We start from the raw sequence: 22177 nt of genomic DNA, 5'->3' as shown, positions 1-22177 counted from the left end.
GTGGTTCTTCCAATGCTGACTGCTCGTGAGTCACTCAAGTTAGTCAAAGCTATCTTACACTTACTGAAATCCACATGATTTTTAGTCAAAGTACAGTCCAATTTTGATAGGAATATCTCACCTGTCGGTGTCGGTGGCCCCATCTGTCTGGAACCGGCTGTGGCGTCCTGGGTGCTGGCATTGGCAGCGTCCTCCCCGATGCTGGTGTAGGCGTCCTCTGTCCCCCTCGACATACATTTTTTCGTCAGTAACATTTATGACTGATAAATTTCAATAGTTAAACGCTCTTACTTTCAGTTTTTGACAGTTTTAAGGAGAAAAGAGCCAAAAATGACACCTATAATTACCTAACATTTCAACTTCTTTTATTTTACAAAAATAAATATGCGTAGTTTGAAAAAATTTGAAAACTGATTAATCTGCTTTGATTCTTTGGGATTTAAATTCCTAACATTTTCATCTACATTGTAATCTCCCACCATTCTCTTCCATTTTTAGAATCCACAAAAGGCAACACAAAATCCTAGAAATTTGTTTACAAAAGATTCAGGTGATGTTTTAACCAAGTTTCAGTTTTTAAGTAATTTACCGATATTTAAATGATGTGTTCTTGCTCACTGCGTGCCAGACATTTTAGGTCATCTGCAAAGCCTGTCTTTGTGGTGGTTCTTCCAATGCTGACTGCTGACATGATCTTCAAATGAGTCAATCAAAGCTATGTTACACTTCCTGAAATCCACATGATTTCTAGTTTAAGTACAGCCTGACTTTGATAGGAATATCTCACATGTCGCCGTCGGTGGCTCCATCTTTCTCGAACTGACTGGCAGTGGCGTCCTGGGTGCTGGCATCGGCAGCATCCTCCCCGGTGCTGGCATTGGCGTCCTCTGTCTGGACATATATTTTTTCATCAGTAACATTTATGACTGATAATTTACTTTCACTTTTTGACAGTTTCAAGAACATTCTATGAATATCTATCAATTCAACTTCTTTTATTTTACAAAAATTAATGAACATGCGTAGTTTGAAAAAATCTGAAAACCGACTGATCTGCTTTGATACTTTTGGATTCAAATTCTTAACATTTTCATCTCCATTATTATTTCCCACAATTCTATTCCATTTTTTAAAATCCACCAAAGATAACACAAAATCCTCAAAATTTGTTGACAAAAGATTCACATAATGCTTGATCGAAGTTTCATTTTCTAAATTAGTTAGACACTTGTACGATGAGTTCTTGCTCACTGCTTGCCAAGCATTTAAGGTCATCTGCAAAGCCTGTCTTTGCGGCGGTGGTTCTTCTAATGCCCACTGCTGACATGATCTTCAAGTGAATCAGTCAAAGCTAGGTTACACTTGCTGAAATCCACTCGATTTTTAGTCGAGTACAGTCCGATTTTGATAGGAATACCTCACCTGTTGGTGTCGGTGGCCCCATCTGTCAGGAACCCACTGGAAGCGGCGTCCTGGGCGCTTGCATCAGCAGCGTCTTCCCTGATGCCGATGTAGGTATCCTCTGTCCCCCTAGACATATATTTTTTCGTCAGTAACATTTATGAGTGATAATTTTAATACTTAAACGCGCTTACTTTCAGTTTTTGACAGTTTTAAGGAAAAAAGAGCCAAAAATTACACCTATAATTATCTAACAATTCAACTCCTTTTATTTTACCAAAATAAATAGGTGTAGTTTGAAAAAATCTGAAAACTGATTAATCTGCTTTGATTCTTTTGGATTTAAATCCTATCATTTTCATTAACATTGTAATCTCCCAGCATTCTATTCCATTTTCCAGAATCCACCAAAGTTGTCAAAAAATCCTAAAACAAATTTGTTCACAAAATATTCAGGTCATGCTTTATCCAAATTTCATTTTCTAAATTAGTTAACACACACTTGTATGATGAATTCTTGCTCACTGCCTGCCAGACATTTAAGGTCATCTGCAAAGCCAGTGTTTGTGGTGGTGGTTTTTCCAATGCTGACTGCTGACATGATCTTCAAGTGAGTCAGCCAAAGCTATGTTACACTTCCAGAAATCCACATGATTTCTAGTTTTAAGTACAGTCTGATTTTGACAGGAATATCTCACCTGTCAGCGTCGGTGGCTCCATCTGTCTGGAACCCACTGGCAGTGGTAGCGTCCTCCCCAGTGCTGGCGTTGGCACCCTCTGTCCCCCTGGACATATATTTTTTTGTCATTGACACTTATGATAGATACTTATTTTAATAGTAACACAATTTCGCTTAAATTTCAGTAAATGTACAAGAAAACCCATTTTTCCAGTACGTTTGATGTTTTATGGTCAGGAATGTGTGAGTGTATGTTCCGAAAGTGTGTTGTTTTTAAAATATACATTACCAAGGATAACACAAAAACTGGAAACATCACAACATAATGCTGTCACTTCACTGCCAAGGCTATGAGGGGGAAAAAATGCCAAAAATCTTTGAGATACCCCTATAAATGAATGAGCAGTGAAAACTTTGGTGAACCCACCCCAAAAAAGCTAAAATTAGGCCTGGCACACAGCAATCCAAAAAGGAAATTTTCTATCTGGCAGAAATGTCAGACCCCTGCCAGAGTCTGTACTAGTTGCGTCACGGTTAAGTATGTGTAATTAAAAGGGTTATTTACTGTGGCAGTGAAGGGGTTAAGTACAGTCTGATTTTGATAGGAGTGCCTTACTGTCTTGTCTGTCTTTACATCTAGTAAATGCACAAGACCTGATTTTGACAGCAGTCCCTCACCCTGAAGTAGTGGTGGCCCCATGTTCCTGGATCCCGCAGGTGGTGTCCTGCTCAGCCCCGGTGTTTCTCAAGTCGTGGCGCTGTCCTCAGTGGGCTGCCTGAAAACTAGGAAACTCAGGGCATTCGTGCCACACTTATTTGTTCTTCATTATCCACACACACACACACACACACACACTGCATCCATACTGTGCAGTGTGTTAGGGTTAGGAAGGGTTAGGCTCAACACCATGCTGAACTCGGTGCACACATCCACTCAGGGCAACCATCCAGGGACAGAGACAAATGGACGGACACACACACACACGCACACACACACACATGCACATGCACATGGACAGACAAGACAAGACAGAGACAGAGAGAATGGAGAGACAAGGGGGGAAGGGTTGACTTAGCTTTTTCAGAGGCCTCATGAAGTCCCTTGTTCATGTCACAGATCCCTGATAACATGCCCACATACAAATGGTCAAATACATTTAAGACTGTCAAATTATTTAAACATGAATGGTGTCAGGGCTTTCTGGGATCTTGGGAAAGGGAGAGGGGCTTTTTGCAAGCAAAAATATATCAAATAAAGCCAATGGTTGAGCTTACAAAACAATAGTTATGCTAAAACATTATTGGTATATAGTGCTGCATATTGGATCATTTTGACAACTAGTGCATCATTTTTATAAATGTCTTCTAGTAACAGTTGGCGTTTATCATTGCATTTGCTAGCATTCATTATTAACATTTCCTGACATATTTGTTTTCTCTAGAGACATCGTTCACTTTTGATTTTCATCCCACAGAGGTTGCAAGCATCACTAAATTGCAAATGTCTCCATCACACCAGTTGCATTCCATGGCGAACTGGTCACTAACATAGCTCAGTAAGGAGTTCACAGGTCCGTATCACTGTCCTTAGCACCCATTTCTGTATTTGGCGACTTATTTCTTGCTGTTCATCATCAGGAAGTGCCATGGCAGAATCACATTTCCTTCTGATTCAGCGTTTTAAGAATGTAAGTATGCATGTTGTTTCTTTTTTTTTTTAATGGATTACAGACACTTGTATCACGAGTTCCTGTTGGGTACCTGCCAGAAATTTTATGTCATCTGCAGAGTATGTGTAATTAAAAGGGTTATTTACTGTGGCAGTGAAGGGGTTAAGTACAGTCTGATTTTGATAGGAGTGCCTTACTGTCTTGTCTGTCTTTACATCTAGTCAAGGCACAAGACCTGATTTTGACAGCAGTCCCTCACCCTAAAGTAGTGGTGGCCCCATGTTCCTGGATCCCGCAGGTGGTGTCCTGCTCAGCCCCGGTGTTTCTCAAGTCATGGCGCTGTCCTCAGTGGGTGGGCTGCCTGAAAACTAGGAAACTCAGGGCATTCGCGCCACACTTATTTGTTCTTCACAATCCCAAGTGCCATGGCAGAATCAGGACATTTCCTTCTGATTCAGCGTTTTAAGAATGTAAGTATGCATGTTGTTTCATTTTTTAAATGAATTACAGACACTTGTATCACGAGTTCTTGTTGGCTACCTGCCAGAAATTTAATGTCATCTGCAGAGCCTAGGTTTGTGCTAGTTCTTCCAATGCTGACTGATATAATCTTCAAGTGAGTCAAAGCTATGTTACACTTCCTTAAATCCACATCATTTCTGTTTAAAGTACAGTCTCATTCAGATAGTAATGCCTCACCTGTTGGCGTCAGAGGTTCTATCTGGCAGCGGCGGTGCTCGTGTCGACGACCTCTGTCCCTCTGGACATATATTTTTTTCATCAGCAATATTTATGACAGATATTTCAATAGTTAAACCCACTTAATTTTCTTTTTGACAGTTTCAAGGAAAAACCTGCCAAAACTGATAACTATCAATATTACTTAACAATTTAATGCCTTTTATTTTGCCAAGATAAATATCCATTGGTTGAAAAAATCTTGCATAAAAATTCTTAACATTTTCATCTATATTGTAATCTCCCACCATTCAATTCCACTTATACAATTCACAAAAGCCAACACAAAATTCTCAAAATTTGTTGACAAGAGATTCAGATAATGCTTTATCCAAGTTTCATTTTCTAAATTATTTAGACACTTGTACAATGAGTTCTTGCTCACTGCTTGCCAGACATTTAAGGTCATCTGCCTGTCTTTGCAGTGGTGGTTCTTCTAATGCTGACTGCTGACATCTTTGCGTTCGACAGCTACGCAGTCAGGGTCGAAGTCCGAGGGATGCCACAAACTCGGACGTCCGGTGAAGATCGGTTGCCGTCCCCCAGAGCTTGGTGTTGAGGTCAGCACCCCCAGGCCAGGACTGCTGCCGCATCTTCTCATACAGGAAGCAGTCTTGGAGAATATGGGATGGGGTCTGGTCAGCCTGGCCGCAATCACATAGGGATGTGGCTGCCACTCCAATCCTCTTCAGGTGTGCTCGGAGGCCGCAGTGTCCTGTGCGAAGGCGGTAGATGGTAGTCTGGTGTCTTCTCTCCAGTGTCCTGATGGGATCTTGGTGTGCCTGGTAGCCTCCGTTCAGGGTGACCCAGCCTCTTCGGAATCTGCTGCGGAGGAGAGTTTTTGCTTCCTCATATGTGGCAGGAATGGTTGGCTGTGTGAGCTGGCTTCCTTCCTTAGCGAGGTGGTCTGCACGCTCGTTGCCTGGGAGGCCTACATGTGCAGGCACCCACTGGAGGGTCGTTGGGGCTGTTTGGGTAAGGGTTGTGAGGGAGGCCTTAAGGGACTGGATCAGTGGACCAGGATCAGGGGAGTCAAGGGCCTGGAGTGTGGACATGGAGTCAGTGAAGATGGAGATGCTGCCAAGGGGCTTTCCACAGGAGGAGAGGAATTCTGCTGCTGTTTTGATGGCCAGGACTTCAGCTCTGAAACTGGAGCAGAGCTTTCCTCCAGGGAGTGTGATGCTGCTGTGCTCTCCATCGGGAAATCTGACGTAGACACCACTGCCTCCGTTGTGTGTGGCTTCCTCCGCTGATCCATCCGTGTATACATGGGTCCAGGAGCTGGCTGGGTAGGACTCCTCTATCATGGCCAGAGTCAGGATCTTGAGAGTAGCTGGTTGCTGGTCTTTGGTGGTGATGCCAGGAACTCTGAGGCTGATGGTGGCCTCTATCTCTTGGTCAAGCCTCCAGTCAGGCAAGGCAAGGTTAATGCAAGACTCCCCTTTTGCTGCCAGAACATCGCTGTGTTGTGCTCCGAGTGCTTTATACTGGTGATTGAGGCTCTGACGTTTGAGACAGTTCTTGGTGGGCTGCTCCAGTCTGTGGTGTAGGTGATGTGAGGGCAGTCTTCTGAGCTTCTCTCCCTGCATCAGGACTTTCAGGTTGCGTCTTCTCTCCAGGGGCTCAACGTTAGCAGTTTTCTCCATGTCATGGATCGGCGTGGACCTCATGGCTCCAAGTGTGAGGCGTAGTCCCATATTTTGGACTTTGTCGAGCCGGCTCTTGTTCGTCTTGGAGGCTGTGCCCCACGAGGTTGAGGCGTACTCCATGGTGGGTCTGACTGCTCCCATGTAGACCCTGGCGAGAAGCCTGCTGTCTGCTCCCCAAGTAGTCCCGGCCAGCTTCTTCAGCAGGGCTAGCTTGCGGATGCCTCTCCTCTCCATCATCTCAATCTGGGGCCTCCAGGTCAGGCGGGTGTCCAACCTGACACCAAGGAATGTTGGTATATCCGTCTGGGGCAAGACCTGTCCCTGGAGCTTCAGCTTGACTTGCTCGTTTGCGGTGGAGAGAGAGAAAAGTGTTGCGTTGGTTTTTGTAGTGTTGAGCTCAAGACCCCAGTCTTCCTGAAGCCGGTAGGAGGCCGTGCTGGTGTGTTCAGCGGATGTCCATATTGCCAGGTCGTCTGCGTGCAGACTGTTGGAGACGTGCTTCGTGATGTTGTCTCTGATGTTGATATACAACAGGAACAATGTTGGGGAAAGCACTCCTCCCTGGGCGACACCCTCACGTAGCTTGACCTTTCTGCTGTGGAAGCCGTCTAGTTTGACCCTTGTGGTCCTGCCGAAGAGGTAGTGTTGGATCCACATGTACATCTTGCTACGTACGCCGGCTTGGAGAAGTTTCAGGATGAGGCCCTCCTTCCACACTTTGTCAAACGCTCTCGACAGGTCAAAAAACACGGCCAGTGTCTTCTTCTCCTGAAAAGAGTTTTCGATGTCCTGGACAAGGAGGGCTAGTTGATCTGTGTTTCGGAATTTTCTGTAGCCGGTCTGGGTACGTAAAAGGATGTTCCGTGTTTCCAGGAGGAAGGTGAGGCGGCGGTTGACCATCCTTTCCAGCAGCTTGCCGACACAGCTCAGAAGGCTGATTGGTCTGTAGCTGTGGGGGTTCTTCTTGTTCTTTCCCTTCTTTGGGATCGGGATGATCTCTGCCTCTTTCCAGATGGAAGGCACAACTCCTGCTGTCCAGCTGTAATTGAAGATCTGAAGCAGCACTGTTCTGGATGCTGGTCCCAGGTGCTTCAGCATGTCGCCAGTGACACCATCAGGCCCCGGAGCTTTCTTGGGCTTCAGCTTGCGGATGCCTTGTTTCAGCTCCTTCATGGTTAGTGGTTCGCTCATACAGCTGTCATCTATGCCATGTGGGTCCAATGTCATAAGTTTTGTGGTTTCCTCTCGTACCTGCTTGATGCGCTGTCTGGACATGTGGATTGCACTCTCCTCTCGGTATAGTTTCGCAAAGGTGTTGGCTGCGGCCTTTTCTGTTTTCAGCTGGTTGTCCTGCTCGATGACGGTTTTGCCTCTGCTGGGGTTGTCATCATTCAGTTTCTTTGTCAGCTTCCAAAGCCCCTGCATGTCTGTCTCCATGTTCAGGGAGGATGTCTTGTCTTGCCAACTCTTTCGTGTTGTTTGCAGCTTTTCCTTTGTGAACGCAGCTTTCGCTCTGTTGTGTGTCTCTACATTTTCGTCAGTGGGGGAGCTCTCCATCGTGTCCCTGGCTTCACTGAGGGTCTTGTGCAGGGTGTCGAGCTCAGGTGTCCAGTAGGGACAGTAGTTCCTGCATTTGCCTCATGGAATAGCTGCCTGCGCCGCGTCTAATACTGCCTTATTAAAATTCTTGGCATTTTCGTTGATGTCTTGGCGCGACAGTGTCAGCGCAGAAGTCCTCTTGTCTACCTCGTGCTTGAAAAGGTCCCAGTTTGCCTTCTTATAATTCCAGCTTGCTGGGAGCCTGGTGGGATGGGTTTCAAAATGTCTTTGAACTGTAATGATCACTGGCCTGTGGTCGTTGCCTCCAAGCTGGGGCGACACCTCCCTTTGGGCAATGCTATGGATGTCGTCTGTCGCGAAGGCCAGGTCAGGAGTGCTTGTGGTCCTCCATGCTCGTGAGTAGCACGTAGGTGGATCTTTTGGACTGTTGAGGATCAGCTGGTTACTGATTGCCCAGTTTTCCACATCTTCTCCCTTCTTGTTAAGATCTTGGTAGCCCCAGCTGGGTGAGTGGCTGTTAAAGTCTCCTGTGATGATCCAGCTGTGGGAGTCAACGAGGATAGAGTCAAGCTGTGTTTGGTTTGTAGGTGAGTAGACATTGAGGACTGTCACTGACGTGCCTGGCAACACCAACTTGACTCCCAGAAATTCTGTGTCGAGATCAGCTTGACCAGAATTCTGGGTCTCTGCCGCTGGGGTGTTGTTTCTTACCAGGGTGATGAGGCCTCCCTTTGGTCTGTTCTCTCGTCTTGTCTAAACAACTCGTAACCTCTTATGAAAAAGCGGTGAGTGTTCTTGAGGTGGGTCTCTTGAATGCAACATACATCGATCGCATTTTCACGCAGAAACCGTTGGAGCTCAACCTTCTTGCGCTGTACTCCTTCCGCATTCCAGTGGACGATACGAAGTGCTGCTTGCCATGTGCTCCATTCTGTTCTCCCCAAAGAGTCTGGGAAGGATCGCGTCCGTGGTCGGTAGTAGTGGATGGGCCCCTTTGAGGCTGAGGGCCCGGCACCGTCTCCCCCCGGCCATGGTCCAGGAAGACGACACCACATTGGTCTAACGTTGTCTGCGTAGCCATGTGTCGTAGAGTGCGTGCACAGCCGGTTTTGACTAGATCACGCCCCTTAGAGAGGCCACTGTGGCGCCGCCTTCGGTGATCTCCTGTTCTGGTAACAGTTTACAGTTGGCCGGGTTTTCTCTTGGGAGTTTTCCTTCTCTTGGAAGAACTGCCTGCTAAGGCTAACGGACTCCATCTGCCCGGATTTTTCCTCAGGGTTGACTCCCGAAGTCTTTCGTATGAGTGGGTATGGCCGCAAGGCAGCGGAGGTTTGAAATCAGAGTTTTCTTTCTCTTAGATGAGCTGTCTTCCCAGACTGATGAGCCCCATCTACCCAAAGCACTGGTTTTCAGGCACCAGGTGACCCGCCTTCGCCCCTTCTATCAGTAGTAGCAGTTCCGCCGGGCTTTTATCTAAGCCACACGAGCAGGCTAGGAGCTGGACTTCGTTGTCAGAGGCTGTTGGAGACGTGCGCCGTGAGAGGCATTTTATAGACAATGGGAGCTTGTCCCCATTGCCACCTGTCACGTGACCGGTCGAGGTTGAGGACCCACCTACAACCCGACAGGCCCCACGCAATCTAATAAAAGAAAATTTAAGAAAAATGGGTCTCCGGATCCTCGCACGCTCAATTAAATGCAGCCAACACCAAGAATTTATACACAATACCAAACTTTATTCACTCACTCACACAGATATACTGACAACCAAAACAGCGGTGAGGCCTATTTCCCTTAATCCCCCCTCCACTCCCCAAACTTACTAACCCGCTAATACAAATCGCCACATCATAAGTGGGAATGAGAGAAAAATAAATGAGTAAATCACATTCGCTCGAACACGTACACTCACCCCTCTTGTGCACTGCTCTCACACATACACACGCATCCTCTACCATCCATGTACGGCTCGCATTAGTTCTGAACACAAAGGTCCTTGCCACAGACAACCCACGATGCCGGCGACCACTGAGAGTCCTAGTCCTTCTGTAGACAAGGGGTGTAAAGCGGCGATCGTCGTGTACGTCGGGGACACCCCTGTGACAGTCTCAGGGAATTCACAGGTGCAGGGAAGGCTGTGGGTGCCCAGGACAACGGCGGACCACTCTTCGGAGCTGTAAAGAGACTCAAGTCAAGAGTCAAGCAAAAAACAAAACAAAAAAGCAACAAAAAACAATGCATGTGCTAAAGCAGACACACAGAGGGGTTTCGCACACACTCACATGTACAGCTGAATGCCTTAATACAACTGTAAAAAACAAAACAAAAACAATAACAGAATGTGTGCACACAGATATACATAAATCTGAATCCACAAGGATTGGCAGGGCCATACTGCACTGAAATTAAAGTATGTATCTCAAATGCAGTAATAACAACAACACCAAAAACCTGAAATATATATCAACGGCCGCTCCCTGTCTATAGAAAAACAACAACAAAACTAGCATCCATCACTCTTCCAACCTGACTCACCTCAGGAGCTTGTGAAAAAAAAATAGGGAGATTAAATCCCTGGAACTAGAACGTAGTTCCAGACCTCCTGGTCGGACACGGACCCAGGAAATGTAGTGGCACTGGAGGCCCCAAACCCGAACCGAATCGGCAAAAACCTCACTCCAAAACGAATGGAGCAGGAACAGCCCCACACAGTTACTAGTGCGGCGTTGGCGACCGTTGGCCCCTTGCTTCTTCCGGAATAATCCCAGTCCCACAATTCCTTGCTGCGATGCACGCTTCCATTTCCGCCCCAGTACTCCACCACCAAGTCGTCGGACAACAGGTCCGTGCTTAGAGTCAAGTTGAAGTGAAACTCTTTGCCGTCGGCGCAAAGCCCGCAAAACACTGTTCTTCCCCAGTTGATCTGACCCGTCGAGGTAGATTCCGTATGAGTTGTCCTTATCAAACTTGTAGTTGAGCTAAACAACCGGCAGATATGCATGCACGAGAAAAAGAAAACATCAACCTGAGCTGACTAGAGGGAGGGAAGGAGCACACACCCATGCGCGCGTACACACGCACATGTGCACGCACGCATAGAAATAAAGAAAGAAAGAAAGGGAACAAGAAAAAACAAAACAAAACAAACAAAAAAACAAACAGCGAAATCGTGACGTATTCGAGGGGTCAAGCTGACCAAAATTTCCTTTTTTTTCAACACTACACTGTCGCACGCGACACCACCCCTCGGCTATGACAACCTTGGGACCTGACTACTGACATGATCTTCAAGAGAATCAGTCTCATATTTTACACTTTCTGAAATCCGGAAGATTTTCAGTCTAAGTACTGTCTGACTTTGACAGGAATATCTCACCTGTCAGCATCAGTGGCTCCATCTGTCTGGAACCCGCTGGAAGCAGCGTCCTGGGTGCTGGCATCACCAGCATCCACCCCGGTGCTGGTGTAGGCGTCCCGTCTCCCTGGACATATATATTTTTTTTGCCAGTAACATTTATAACTGATAATTTTAATAGTTAAATACAATCACTTTCAGCTTCTGACGGTTTCAAGGAAAAAAGCCAAAAATGATACCTATAAATACTTATAATTCAACTCCTTTTATTTTGCAAAGATAAATAAATATGCGTAGGTTAAAAAAAATATGAAAACTGATTCATCTACTTTGATACTTTTGGATTTTAATTCTTAAGATTTTCATCTACATTGTAATCTCCCACCATTCTATTCCATTTTTTTAGAATCCGCCAAACACAAAATCCGCAAAATTTGTTTACAAAAGATTCAGATAATGCTTTATCCAAGTTTCATTTTCTAAATTAGTTACAGCCATTTGTATGATGAGTTCTTGCTCACTGCTTGACTGACATTTAAGATCATCTGCAAAGCCTGTGTTTGCGGTGGTTTTCTTCCAATGCTGACTGCTGACATGATCTTCAAGTGAATTAGTCTAAGCTATGCTACACTTCCTGAAATCCACAAGATTTTTTGTCCAAGTACTGTCTGATTTCGATAGGAATATCTCACCCGTCAGCGTCAGTGGCTCCATCTGTCTGGAACCCACAGGAAGCGGCGTCCTGGGTGCTGGCATCACCAGTATCCACCCCAGTGCTGGTGTAGGCGTCCTGTCCCCCTGGACATATTTTTTCGTCACTGACATTTATGACAGATACTTCATTTTAATAGTTAAATGCACTAAATATCTTTTGACAGTTTCAAGGAAAAAAGAACCAAAAATGATACCTATGAATACTTATAATTCAACTCCTTTTATTTTGCAAAGATAAATAAATATGTGTAGGTTAAAAAAATCTGAAAACTGATTCATCTACTTTGATACTTTTGGATTTTAATTCTTAACATTTTCATCTACATTGTAATCTCCCACCATTCTATTCCATTTTTTAGAATCCGCCAAAGATGTCACAAAATCCTCAAAATTTGTTTACAAAAGATTCAGGTAATCCTTTATCCAAGTTTCATTTTATAAATTAGTTACAGACACTTGAATGACGAGTTCTTCCTCACTGCCTGCCAGACATTTAAGATCATTTGCAAAGCCTAAGTTTGTGGTTGTTCTTCCAATACTAACTGTTGACAAGATCTTGTTATGAGTCAAAGCTATGCTACACGTCCTGTTATCCACATGATTACTAGTTTAAGTGCAGTCTGATTTTGGTAGGAGTGCCTCACCTGTTGGCCTCGGTGGCCCCACCTGTCTTATCTGCCTTACCATCTGATCAAGGTGCAAGATCCGATTTTAACAGCAGTCTCTCACCCAAAGGCAGTAGTGGCCCCATGTTCCTGGATCCTGCTGGTGGTGTCCTGCTCAGCCCTGGTGTTGTCCCAAGTTGTGGCGCTGTCCTCAGTGGCCTGCTTGAAAACATGGAAACTAAGGGCATTCACACCGCAGTTATTTGTTCTTCACAATATCCCCCCCCCCACACACACACACACACACACACACACGGCACCCATACTGTGCAGTGTCAGGCTTAGGTTGTTAGTAAGTGTTAGAGGGTTAACTCCCGAGAGCAAGGTTTCGGTTGCGCATGCGCACTAGAGCCTATCCATAAAAGGGAAAGGGGCGGAGTTTATCTATAAAAAGCGCGAGCACGTGTCCGGTAGAAATGTAAACATGCGGGAGGTGAAAGCAAAACAAAGACCGACTCACTGTTAGCGGAGAAAGATATCCGTGTACTCCTGCCACACCTGCTCCCAAAACCAAAACTGCTTCCTCTCCAGCACTCTCACTTCAGACTGGCGCCGGGGGTTACGAGCGTCAATCACAGTTTTTGTGGAGGTCACTCGCCGGCTGTTTATGTGATCATTCCAGTCCAAGACAGAGAGGCAGGTGCGGAGTTTGTAGGTCGCTTCCCCAAAGTGGCTTCCCAGCCGTTTATCGTGGTACTGCAACATGGTGTTGTTGAAGGATTCCACAAAGAATGTGTCCATGCAGTGCACGTAGTCATGGGCAGTTTTGTAGATGAGGGTTTTCTGAAGGGCCTGACGCAGCAACAACTCTGCCTTGGGGTCATCAATAACACACTTACTGGGCTCATAGTTTGGGTCAGTGTGGCAGCGAGAAGTTGGAGAGCAATTGGTGTGGTGGCCTTTGTAATTATCCACAATGTTGATGATCATAGCTTTCAACTTCTCAGCGTTGCCATCACAGTTTTTCATGGCCCAGTAAAAGTGTGTCTTGATCGAGCCGGCCTTGTCAGACAGCTGGGGGTGCCAGGTCTTACCCTCCATGTATCGGGGCCCAATGCACACAGATTTCAGCTCTTTGACCACATTTTTCGAGGCGTGCCACGTGTCATTGGTACTTTCTGTGTCTGGTTTGTTGTCTGCCACCCACTTGTTCACACTGGCATTTCTGTCGTGGCAGTGGACTCTGATGTGCACTGTTCCCCCCTCCTTTGCTTCGAGACGCTGGTATATCCTTTGTGTCCCTAAGAGCTCATGTTTCTGGGCACTTGGCTCCTCACGCCGACACACAGTCTCAAAGTCAAGGACTTTGTGGCTCTGTCCACCAAGGCAAATAATGTCAGAATACTTTGAGTTTTTCCGTGTGGCGTGTCGAGCGTCTGTGAGGATGTTGATCCCATCCATGTCCGGGTACTGAGGAATCTCTTCCAGGAGGGCGTCATGGCACGACTCCTCAGCCAGGGACTTCACACAGGCACTGTAGGGCTTGAAAAATTCATTCAAGTAGTCCTCCCCCAGCTGACCGAAGCACCCTGCCTTGACAAATCTCTCATACTGTACTGGCATGATGCCACAGATGTAGTAGGCATGAGCTAGCCGCCGGTTGACCAGAAACCTGTCCCCAAGATAGGGAGAGGAATGCCAGGTGAGGCCATGGCCGCCGCTACACTTGGCAGAAATCTCTGCCACATGCCCCATCATCCTGCCCCTCTTGGTCTCCAGTGAGTGTTTACATGCCCTGGAATGTAGCTGTACTCTGTTCACAAGCGATTCCAAAGAGGAGGACGCACAAACAAATAACTGTTCTTTGCTGGATACAAAGTCTTCACATTTGAGAAAAGAATTGTCCAGAAAATGTGGACGTTCGTCAGTTTCAGTGCCACCAACAGTCTCTTCTGTTGTTGTGAGGTTTTTAGCGATATAATACTGCAGCACTTCTGAAAACATCCTCTTGTTAAAACATAGGTTTGCATTGCCACCACCAATAGCACTTTTCACACGTTGGATCTTATGAATTTCTGCTATTTCTTCTGCAGAGTCACAGGTATAATAGAAAATTCCTTTTGGTGCCCCTTTGTCTCCACGTTCCTTTGCTTTTTCTCGTCTGCGTTTTACAGCCTCAGGATTGTCTTTATAGTACTTTCTTTTCTGGCCGTTAGTAATGTCTTCCATTGTGCCAAAATGGAACCTGAACAAGAGCAAGTTACAGAAAACCAAAGATCCAACTGAAAAAGTTTTGTCAGCACACCTCAGTATAACACTGAACCTTGGCACATGACAGCCTTGCTACAGAAACATCAGTTCTACCTGACCACCACTTTCATATAAAATTGACATTCCAATGCCAACAAATTGTAATGGAATTTACAAAGGAAAAAACAACACTTTCTCAGTGCAAATGCGCAGACAAAGCTGTTCAAATATCGTGCCGAGATTATAGGAGGGGGGGGGGGGGTTCGGTGGAGAGGGGAGGGGCAGAGGGGAAAGGTGTGTGTCTCAGTTCCTTCCATTTCTTATTTTGGGTTGGACAGTCTGCAGAGTGCAATAGTTAGAGAGTACACTTAGCAATTCATTCCAAAGTAAACCCCCCTTTCCAATAATGTGCTTGGTCCAAACACAGGAAATGTCTATGAAACATACTGAGGCCCATTCAAGGAGAGATGCCCAGTACTTTAGCCATGTGGTTCCATGGTATTCCTCTTACAGTCTATGTAGAAATCAGAAAACGAAAGTGGGCCACATTCCAGTTATCCCTAACGGTACCTCACAGCCAATCTCGGGTGATGACAGCTGCGGAAGTGCGGGGGATGCGGGGGATAGTTTTGTAACCAGTCTAGAAACAAAGTGGGGCCTTCGACCCACACTGTCTATGAAAGTGATTGCTTCAGTGATTTTTATTGGCCACATCCCTGAGGAGGGACTCCCGAAGGAGCTGGTCAGGGTGGGTTAGGTGCAGGACTGAGAGACTGGCTTGAACTGGCTGCATTCATGCAATTTGGGCGCTAGTTTTGAGTCGTTGGGGAAAACCTGTACGAAAACCAGAACGAGAGTGCATCTGAGAATGTGAGGATGAAATCCGACTTTATAATTCACAATCTGGACTCTGATCAGGTGGAAGCTATAAGACAACTGTTCGTTGAAAAAGGCTGGCCATTGGATTTGTCTTTGTTGAGTTCTGCTGGTGCTCAGTCAGCTGAGGTAGATGTGGAAGATTCTGGACATGTGTTGTTGCCGGTGCTGGCGGCAGGAGCGCCGTCAGTGACAAATGACAGTGCCGTGTCATCAGAGAGCAGCTCCGTGTTGAGGGATAGTGCTGCTCAAGTACAACCTGCCTCTGTTCTTCAGTCAGGTGTCAGTGAAAACAGTGCTTCAAACTCTGTCGCTTGTTCTGCCTTCGATGCTAGTAATTCGTTTAGTGATGACCCGGCCGCTAGTGAAGATTCTGAAGTGAGGGAAGGAGAATGTCGGTTCTGCTTTTGTTTACCGTGTGTGACAGCGAACCCCCAGTCGTGGTTAGGAAATGGCCAGTCACCCCATATAAGAAATTCCGGGATTAGGAAGAAAATGTACAGACGTTTTTGGTCGTTATTGGAAAGGAGGAATGCCTGGCGTCATCCATCTTACGTGAGGAAAAAGGCGAGGATTATGACTCGAGATAATGTGGACGAGAGTATTGTGGAAGTGGTGCGGGAAATCATGCCGGACTGTGTGCTGAAAGTTGTACGGGACTTGTATCCAAATCCAGACGACCTTCCCTACATGGGTCACATGTGGTGGTGAAAGGTTAGTAGATCGTCATATTTCTCTCCGTTTGCATGTTTTACAAACAATGTGGTCGTTTACGGTTGCCAACGTCGAGGGGCTGTCTGCATGCTTTCCAATTCTCACCGGACAGTACCACGTGCTGGTGCTATTTTTATCTGACAGACACGTCTAGCGCAAACACAAACGGCTCTAGCTCCGCCCCTTTTCTCTGCATTCAAATTTTGTATTACGTGTAGCTGACACATTTTGTACTTTCCAAAGTCAATTCAGGTCTAGATTGGAAGCTGCTAGGCAAATCTCGCTCTCTGCCATAAATGAAGCCAAACCGTAGCTTTATTAGGCTTTTATTTTGAATAAACCTTCACCGACGTCACAGTGTCAGACTCTGGTGAGAAACTGGCTTGATTCAAATCGCCCGCCATTTATAGTCCGGTTCAGGCTTTATTAAGCTCAACATGCTCAACTCAGTGTGCACATCCACTCAAGGCAACCATCCTCAGGGAGGGACAGAGATGGACGGACACACACACACACACACATACACGGACAGACAGATAAGACAGACAGAATGGAGAGATAAGGGGGGGGGGGAGTGCGGGGGGTTGACTTAGCTTTTTCAGAGGCCTCATGAAGTCCCTTGTTCGCGTCCTTGATCCCTAATAACATGACCATATACAAATGGTCAGATACATTTAAGACAGTCAATCAAAGTATTTAAACATGGTGTCAGGGCTTTCTGGGATCTTGGGAAAGGGAGAGGGGTGTTTTATTCAAGCAAAAATATATCAAGTAAAGTCAATGGTTGGGTTTACAAAACAGTTATGCTAAAACATTATTGGTACAAAAAGAAATTTCAAAATAGTTTTATAATGCCCTGAACATTTTCTTTTTCATCTTTTAATCCCTTTGGGGGCATGGAGGATATTGAATAACGCCGTTGATATTTTTCAACAAAATTAAATATAAAAGCAAATGAAAACATTGATTTAAAAGAGGGGTCGGGGGGGGGGGGGACAGAAATATAAATGATCATTAAAATTCTTATCTTGTAACCTTTTCATTTTGAAAAAAAAAAATGGAACACTTTCAGGCACTCTTTTCACACCTTTCAACAAACTGCAAAAATGAAAAGCTGACTTATGATTGAAGTTGTGCATAATGTCAACCACAGTTATATCCACCAACACTTTTGGGCAAGACTTCCACCCTGCCCCTCCTGTTACTGCATCCCCCCTCCACACCATCCCTACTAAGGTGTATGGGGAGGGAAGCGGTTGGGGAGGGGGGGTGGAGAGAGAGTGCAGGTGTGGATTTTTATGTGTGCTTGGGTCGTGCATAATATGTAGGCATGCATGTTGTCTTACTTTTTTTCTTGTCTTTTTTTAAAGTTTCAACAACGTATCAGTAGAGATCTTTGATTTACGTTTCATGTATGTCTTTGAGTTCAGTTTGATTTTTCTGTCTTTCTCAATTCTACACCACTATCAATAATCTGTGATGATTTGAACACCCTTTAAAACTTTTTAAATATCACAATGAAGAATAAAAAAGCTGATCTAAAATGTATACAAAAACTTGACAGTTATGATAGAGGAGGGGTGAACAAAGAAATCTGCCATTCAATGCTTGAACTAAAGTTACTGACCACATTTTGCGGTAACCAGATTTTTCTGTTTTCCATGATTAAGGTGACCAGTCAAAAATGATAAACTGAAAACAAAATGAGAGATGACTTCAAATATCAATAATGAAATATTTTGTTTGTTTTTAGCCATTTTGGCTAGGAATGGGAACCACCATCCCTGCTACCAAAACCTGTCACTATAATGTAAACTATTCTCGTCTTTCTTTTTTGGACATGATTTCCACCCTGCCCCCTCTCCTCCCCTGCCTCCACCACCCCCACCATTCCTGCTGCAGGAAACATATTGGAAATATACCTCCTTTTTGCCCCCATCCCCTGCCCTCTTTACTCAATTGGGAAAAGGCTGGAGAGGTCTGGGGTGAATATCTTTCCAACATTGTTCCTTCTTCAATGAGTAATATTCCCATTCCGATGTTTTCAACACGCTTGCTATCGTTCTGGGATCAATCCCTACCTTCTGATTTAAAACATAAATAAATGGGTGTGCAAAGAAGCCAAAACGGGTTGGGGGAGGTGTGGTGGTAATGTTTTCCCATTTTAGTTTATAGAACTTTAAATGAGAACTTCAAATACTCCTTCCTGTGGACACCCAGTGAAGGTAAACTGGCGATTTATCGATGACTACCTTTGCGTCAGATAAAAACAGGTAAGAGGCTCTCTTGCAGCAGTACTGGGATGGTGAATGAGTTCATTTACAAAGTTATTAACAAAACTAAACATTTCATTTAAACACAGCTACGTACTTACCAGGCCGGACAACCAAGGCTGTGTGGTTTCTCTCCTCCAGACCGCTAACGACTGAGCCTGACAAAACGGCGCTTTTGACTGCGGAAACACGAACTCACATCGTTTCACCCCACAGGCGAGATGAGCTTGCGGGTAAAAAAAAGAAAAAAAAATCATGAACAGTTGTAAACCGCTCACACCAGCACTCGGAGACCCCCACCCTACCCCCTCCATTCCGCACTCTCTCTTTTTCACCCCCATCTCTCCCGTCCACCTGTCATCTCTGTGTGAGCGTGTCTGTGTATGTTAAAAAATACGTATCATGTGTAAGTGAGCGAGTGTGTGTGTGTGTGTGTGTGTGTGTGCGCGCGCGCGCTTGTGTGTGTGTGTGTGTGTGTGTGTACCTTCTTCGACATGCATATTCATTTGCACGGGGTTGTTTTTCTCTTTTCACCATCCCCCTCCTCCGTGTAGGCATATTTGTGTGCAAAATGTAGTGAATGAAGATTGGTTAGGACAGATGGGAAATAAAAGCAAGGCTGAAATCCTTATCATTGGGTCTGACTCTCTCTCTCTCTCTCTCTCTCTCTCTCTTCGGCGTGAACCACCACTGATTATCCCAAGCACCACAAAACCACATTGCTGCCTCTCTCTCTCTCTCTCTGATCTCTCTTTCTCTCTCTCTGTGTCCCAGGTGGCGAGATCTGGGGTGGGAGGGGGGGTCCCAGGTGGCGAGATTTGGTGGGAGGAGGGGGGGGGGGGTCCCAGGTGGCAAGGTTTGGAGTGGGAGGAAGGGGGAGGATCGGTGGGGGAAACTTGATACCCGCTAGTTCAATGTGTGGCCTCACAACGGCAACCATAACACACAGAACAAGATCAGTGACAAAATCCGAAACAATGCTAACTGTGCTAACGTAACTGTGTTCGAAGTTGCCAAGGAATGGACAGTGGAAGTGTGCATCGAGAAAGAGAGGGAGAGAGAGAACCGCCATTCTCAACCACACCATCGTGGGAATTGAGAAAACCCAACTTTGTTACAGACTACACAAATCTCGAAAAATAAATCGACTATTAAAGAGCTCTGCATGCTCTCATGATTATGGAAAATAAATATAGAAATAGTAATAATATCAAAAAATGTATACAGGTGATTCGGTTCTTGATAATGGCAAAACGGGAGCAGCTTTTGGAAATCCGGAATTGAACCATGAGAAAAAGTACCACTTGTAATTGTACAAACAATTTACAGTCTTTACTGCTGACCTCGTGGCCATACTCATGACTTTGATTCACATTCTAGATTTTCATAAAAATGATTACGGTCAAATTCCTCTCTGTGTAGATTCAAAATCAGCGCTGCACGCGCTTAGATCTGCAAATAAAAAAAATATACACAAGAGAGGCAAGGCCTTCAAGACTCACTTGTGATACACTTAAAAAAATAATGTAATCGTTAAAATGTGTTCTGTATTTGTTATTATAAAGCTTCGGGTTAAAAAAAAAAAAAAAAAAAAGTCATAATCAGATTTGAACCCCTCGTGTTCAGGTGAGAAGAACCTGTTTTCCTATTACACTATCGTGGCTCCTTAACTGACGTTCTAAAATTTAATATTTGAACATACTTTTTTAAAGGGCGATAAATCAATTGCAGTATTCGCACTACAGTGAGAACGCTGTTTAAATCATATTATTCGGGTGTATCTTGGGCATTCAAAAAATCTTTAAGGGCAATAAAAAAAAAATTCTTTTTAAGTCCGCGGTAAAGGAGACGTGGCTATCCTGCAATCACACTGCAACATTTAGCCGTTTTCTCTAGATCTAGATAGATGTACAAGTTTAGTTACACCCGCCGGGCATGTAGTATGACACAGTCAATTCAATTTCTCTTTTATGTTCATTCTAGTTTTATACTTTTAAAGTTGACATGAAAATTTAGTATTTTGTTAAACTAATAACATGTAGAGCCAAGTACAAGTACTTCTAAACTCGTAAGAAGTGAAAAGGACTTCATTTTGAGAAAAGTCAAGACTGGAAATTTTTTCGTTTCATCGTAATCAGTTCAAGGGTATTAACTCACATGGTTTACAATTTTTAACTTCCGACTGATTCTGTGGATATTTTTATGGCAGTTTGGGGCATAATCCAGTAAGTGATGAGGCGTTCACAAATCTTTCTCTGGATAAATATTTCACAGTCTCCTTCTCCAACTTTCCATCATATGTAATCGTGTATTGTCGATTGAATATAGGATTGAACGGGCAGGTCAACAACTTGAAACAAAATGGCGTCGTTCGCGTTCGCGAAGAATATGAGCACGCACTTTGAATGTGTATAAATATGTGTACGCAATTGATTTTTGCCCATGACCTTCAGGGCTCAGCCAATAGATCTGTAAAGTCCACTCGTCGTATTGATTTTAGTTTTTTCCGAAAAAGACCACTTGGGCGAATGAACACAGTGAAAGCCCTGTACACACAAGCTTTTTATGTTTTGAGTATAATTTCAAAATGTCATGTTTAAGATGAGAAAGATCAGTTTAAAGCAAATTAAGTCCCATAGCATTAATTGCAGATTAATTTCCCTTTTTTACTATCTGCACCAAAACGTTTGCAAAATAAATAAAACTTCCATGCTTAGCAAAAGAAGTTCCTGTTTGAACAAAAAAATGATACTAATGACTGCTCTTGTTGTGTCAGAATATCAGATCAAAGTGCCAAGTTTAGAGAATACAAAAATATAAATATAACTGTAAATGCAGTTTGCATATAATTTGGCTTCTTTTTTTTCTTCTTTTTTTTCATCCCAGAGGTGCAATATTGTTTTAAACAAGATGACTGGAAAGAACTGAATTTTTCCTATTTTTATGCCTAATTTGGTGTCAACTGACAAAGTATTTGCAGAGAAAATGTCAGTGTTAAAGTTTACCATGGACACACAGACGCACACACACACACACAGAGACAGACAACCGAACACCGGGTTAAAGCATAGACTCACTTTGTTTACACAAGTGAGTCCAAAAAACTGAAAAAGAAATAGATACATAATGCATTGTGACTTCTGCAAGTGATAATACGGATGTGAGGCCACGCCCCCTCAGTCGCCACCCCCCTCCTCTTCACCCCCCTCACACAGTCACTTTATCCAGTTCTCACCAGACTGCATTGGCTGAGTGCCAAGAAAATAGCTCACACTGCGAAAAATTCGGTGACTTCTGTCGTCTGCTAGAGCTGAACAGCCGGCATCACTCACTGATAGTCGAATCTTGGCCACTCTCTTGATTGTTCCCTTTATTTTCTATCAAATCGTCCTATAAATGTTCACCACTGTCTTCTCCTTCGAATTTATGCTTCAGTTCTTTCTAAGCATCAGCTAAAGAAAGTAATCTTTTTTTATTTAGTTCGTCACGATCGCATGTCTTGAGCACAGAGTCAGTCGGACATTTTGTTGAGCGAGCGAGGAGAGGAGCCAGGCAAGACTGCGGCCTGAACCTAACCAAAACGTTCAAATAAAGGACTGTCTTATGACGCAGATGGTATTTCTAGCTATGAATAGAATCTAGAAAGATTTCCCAACCGAAAGCTACCAGCATTTTTGTCAACGAACTGAATGC

The 22177-nt window shown here is 44.6% G+C and overlaps 2 protein-coding genes across 2 annotated transcripts in view; one reads left to right on the top strand and one right to left on the bottom strand.

The window, feature by feature from the left end:
- The window catches only part of LOC143284206 (uncharacterized), a 47284-nt gene extending 33155 nt beyond the window's left edge, over positions 1-14129 (bottom strand). Inside the window, exons 1-3 of the mRNA XM_076590874.1 lie at positions 13008-14129; positions 12496-12590; positions 9712-9871 (exon numbers count right to left, since the gene is read on the bottom strand). Coding sequence (XP_076446989.1) covers positions 9712-9871; positions 12496-12590; positions 13008-14129 — 1377 coding nt within the window. The remainder of the gene's footprint in view (positions 1-9711; positions 9872-12495; positions 12591-13007) is intronic.
- The window catches only part of LOC143284234 (sodium/mannose cotransporter SLC5A10-like), a 129485-nt gene that overhangs the window by 100817 nt on the left and 6491 nt on the right, over positions 1-22177 (top strand). The gene's annotated exons all lie outside the window — the stretch shown is intronic.

The sequence above is a fragment of the Babylonia areolata genome, chromosome 7, assembly GCF_041734735.1.
Source record: "Babylonia areolata isolate BAREFJ2019XMU chromosome 7, ASM4173473v1, whole genome shotgun sequence".
In the NCBI taxonomy this organism is placed as follows: Eukaryota; Metazoa; Mollusca; class Gastropoda; order Neogastropoda; family Buccinidae; genus Babylonia; species Babylonia areolata.
The sequence above is the reverse complement of the archived record's forward strand: the minus strand, read 5'-3'. Positions and strand labels throughout refer to the sequence as shown.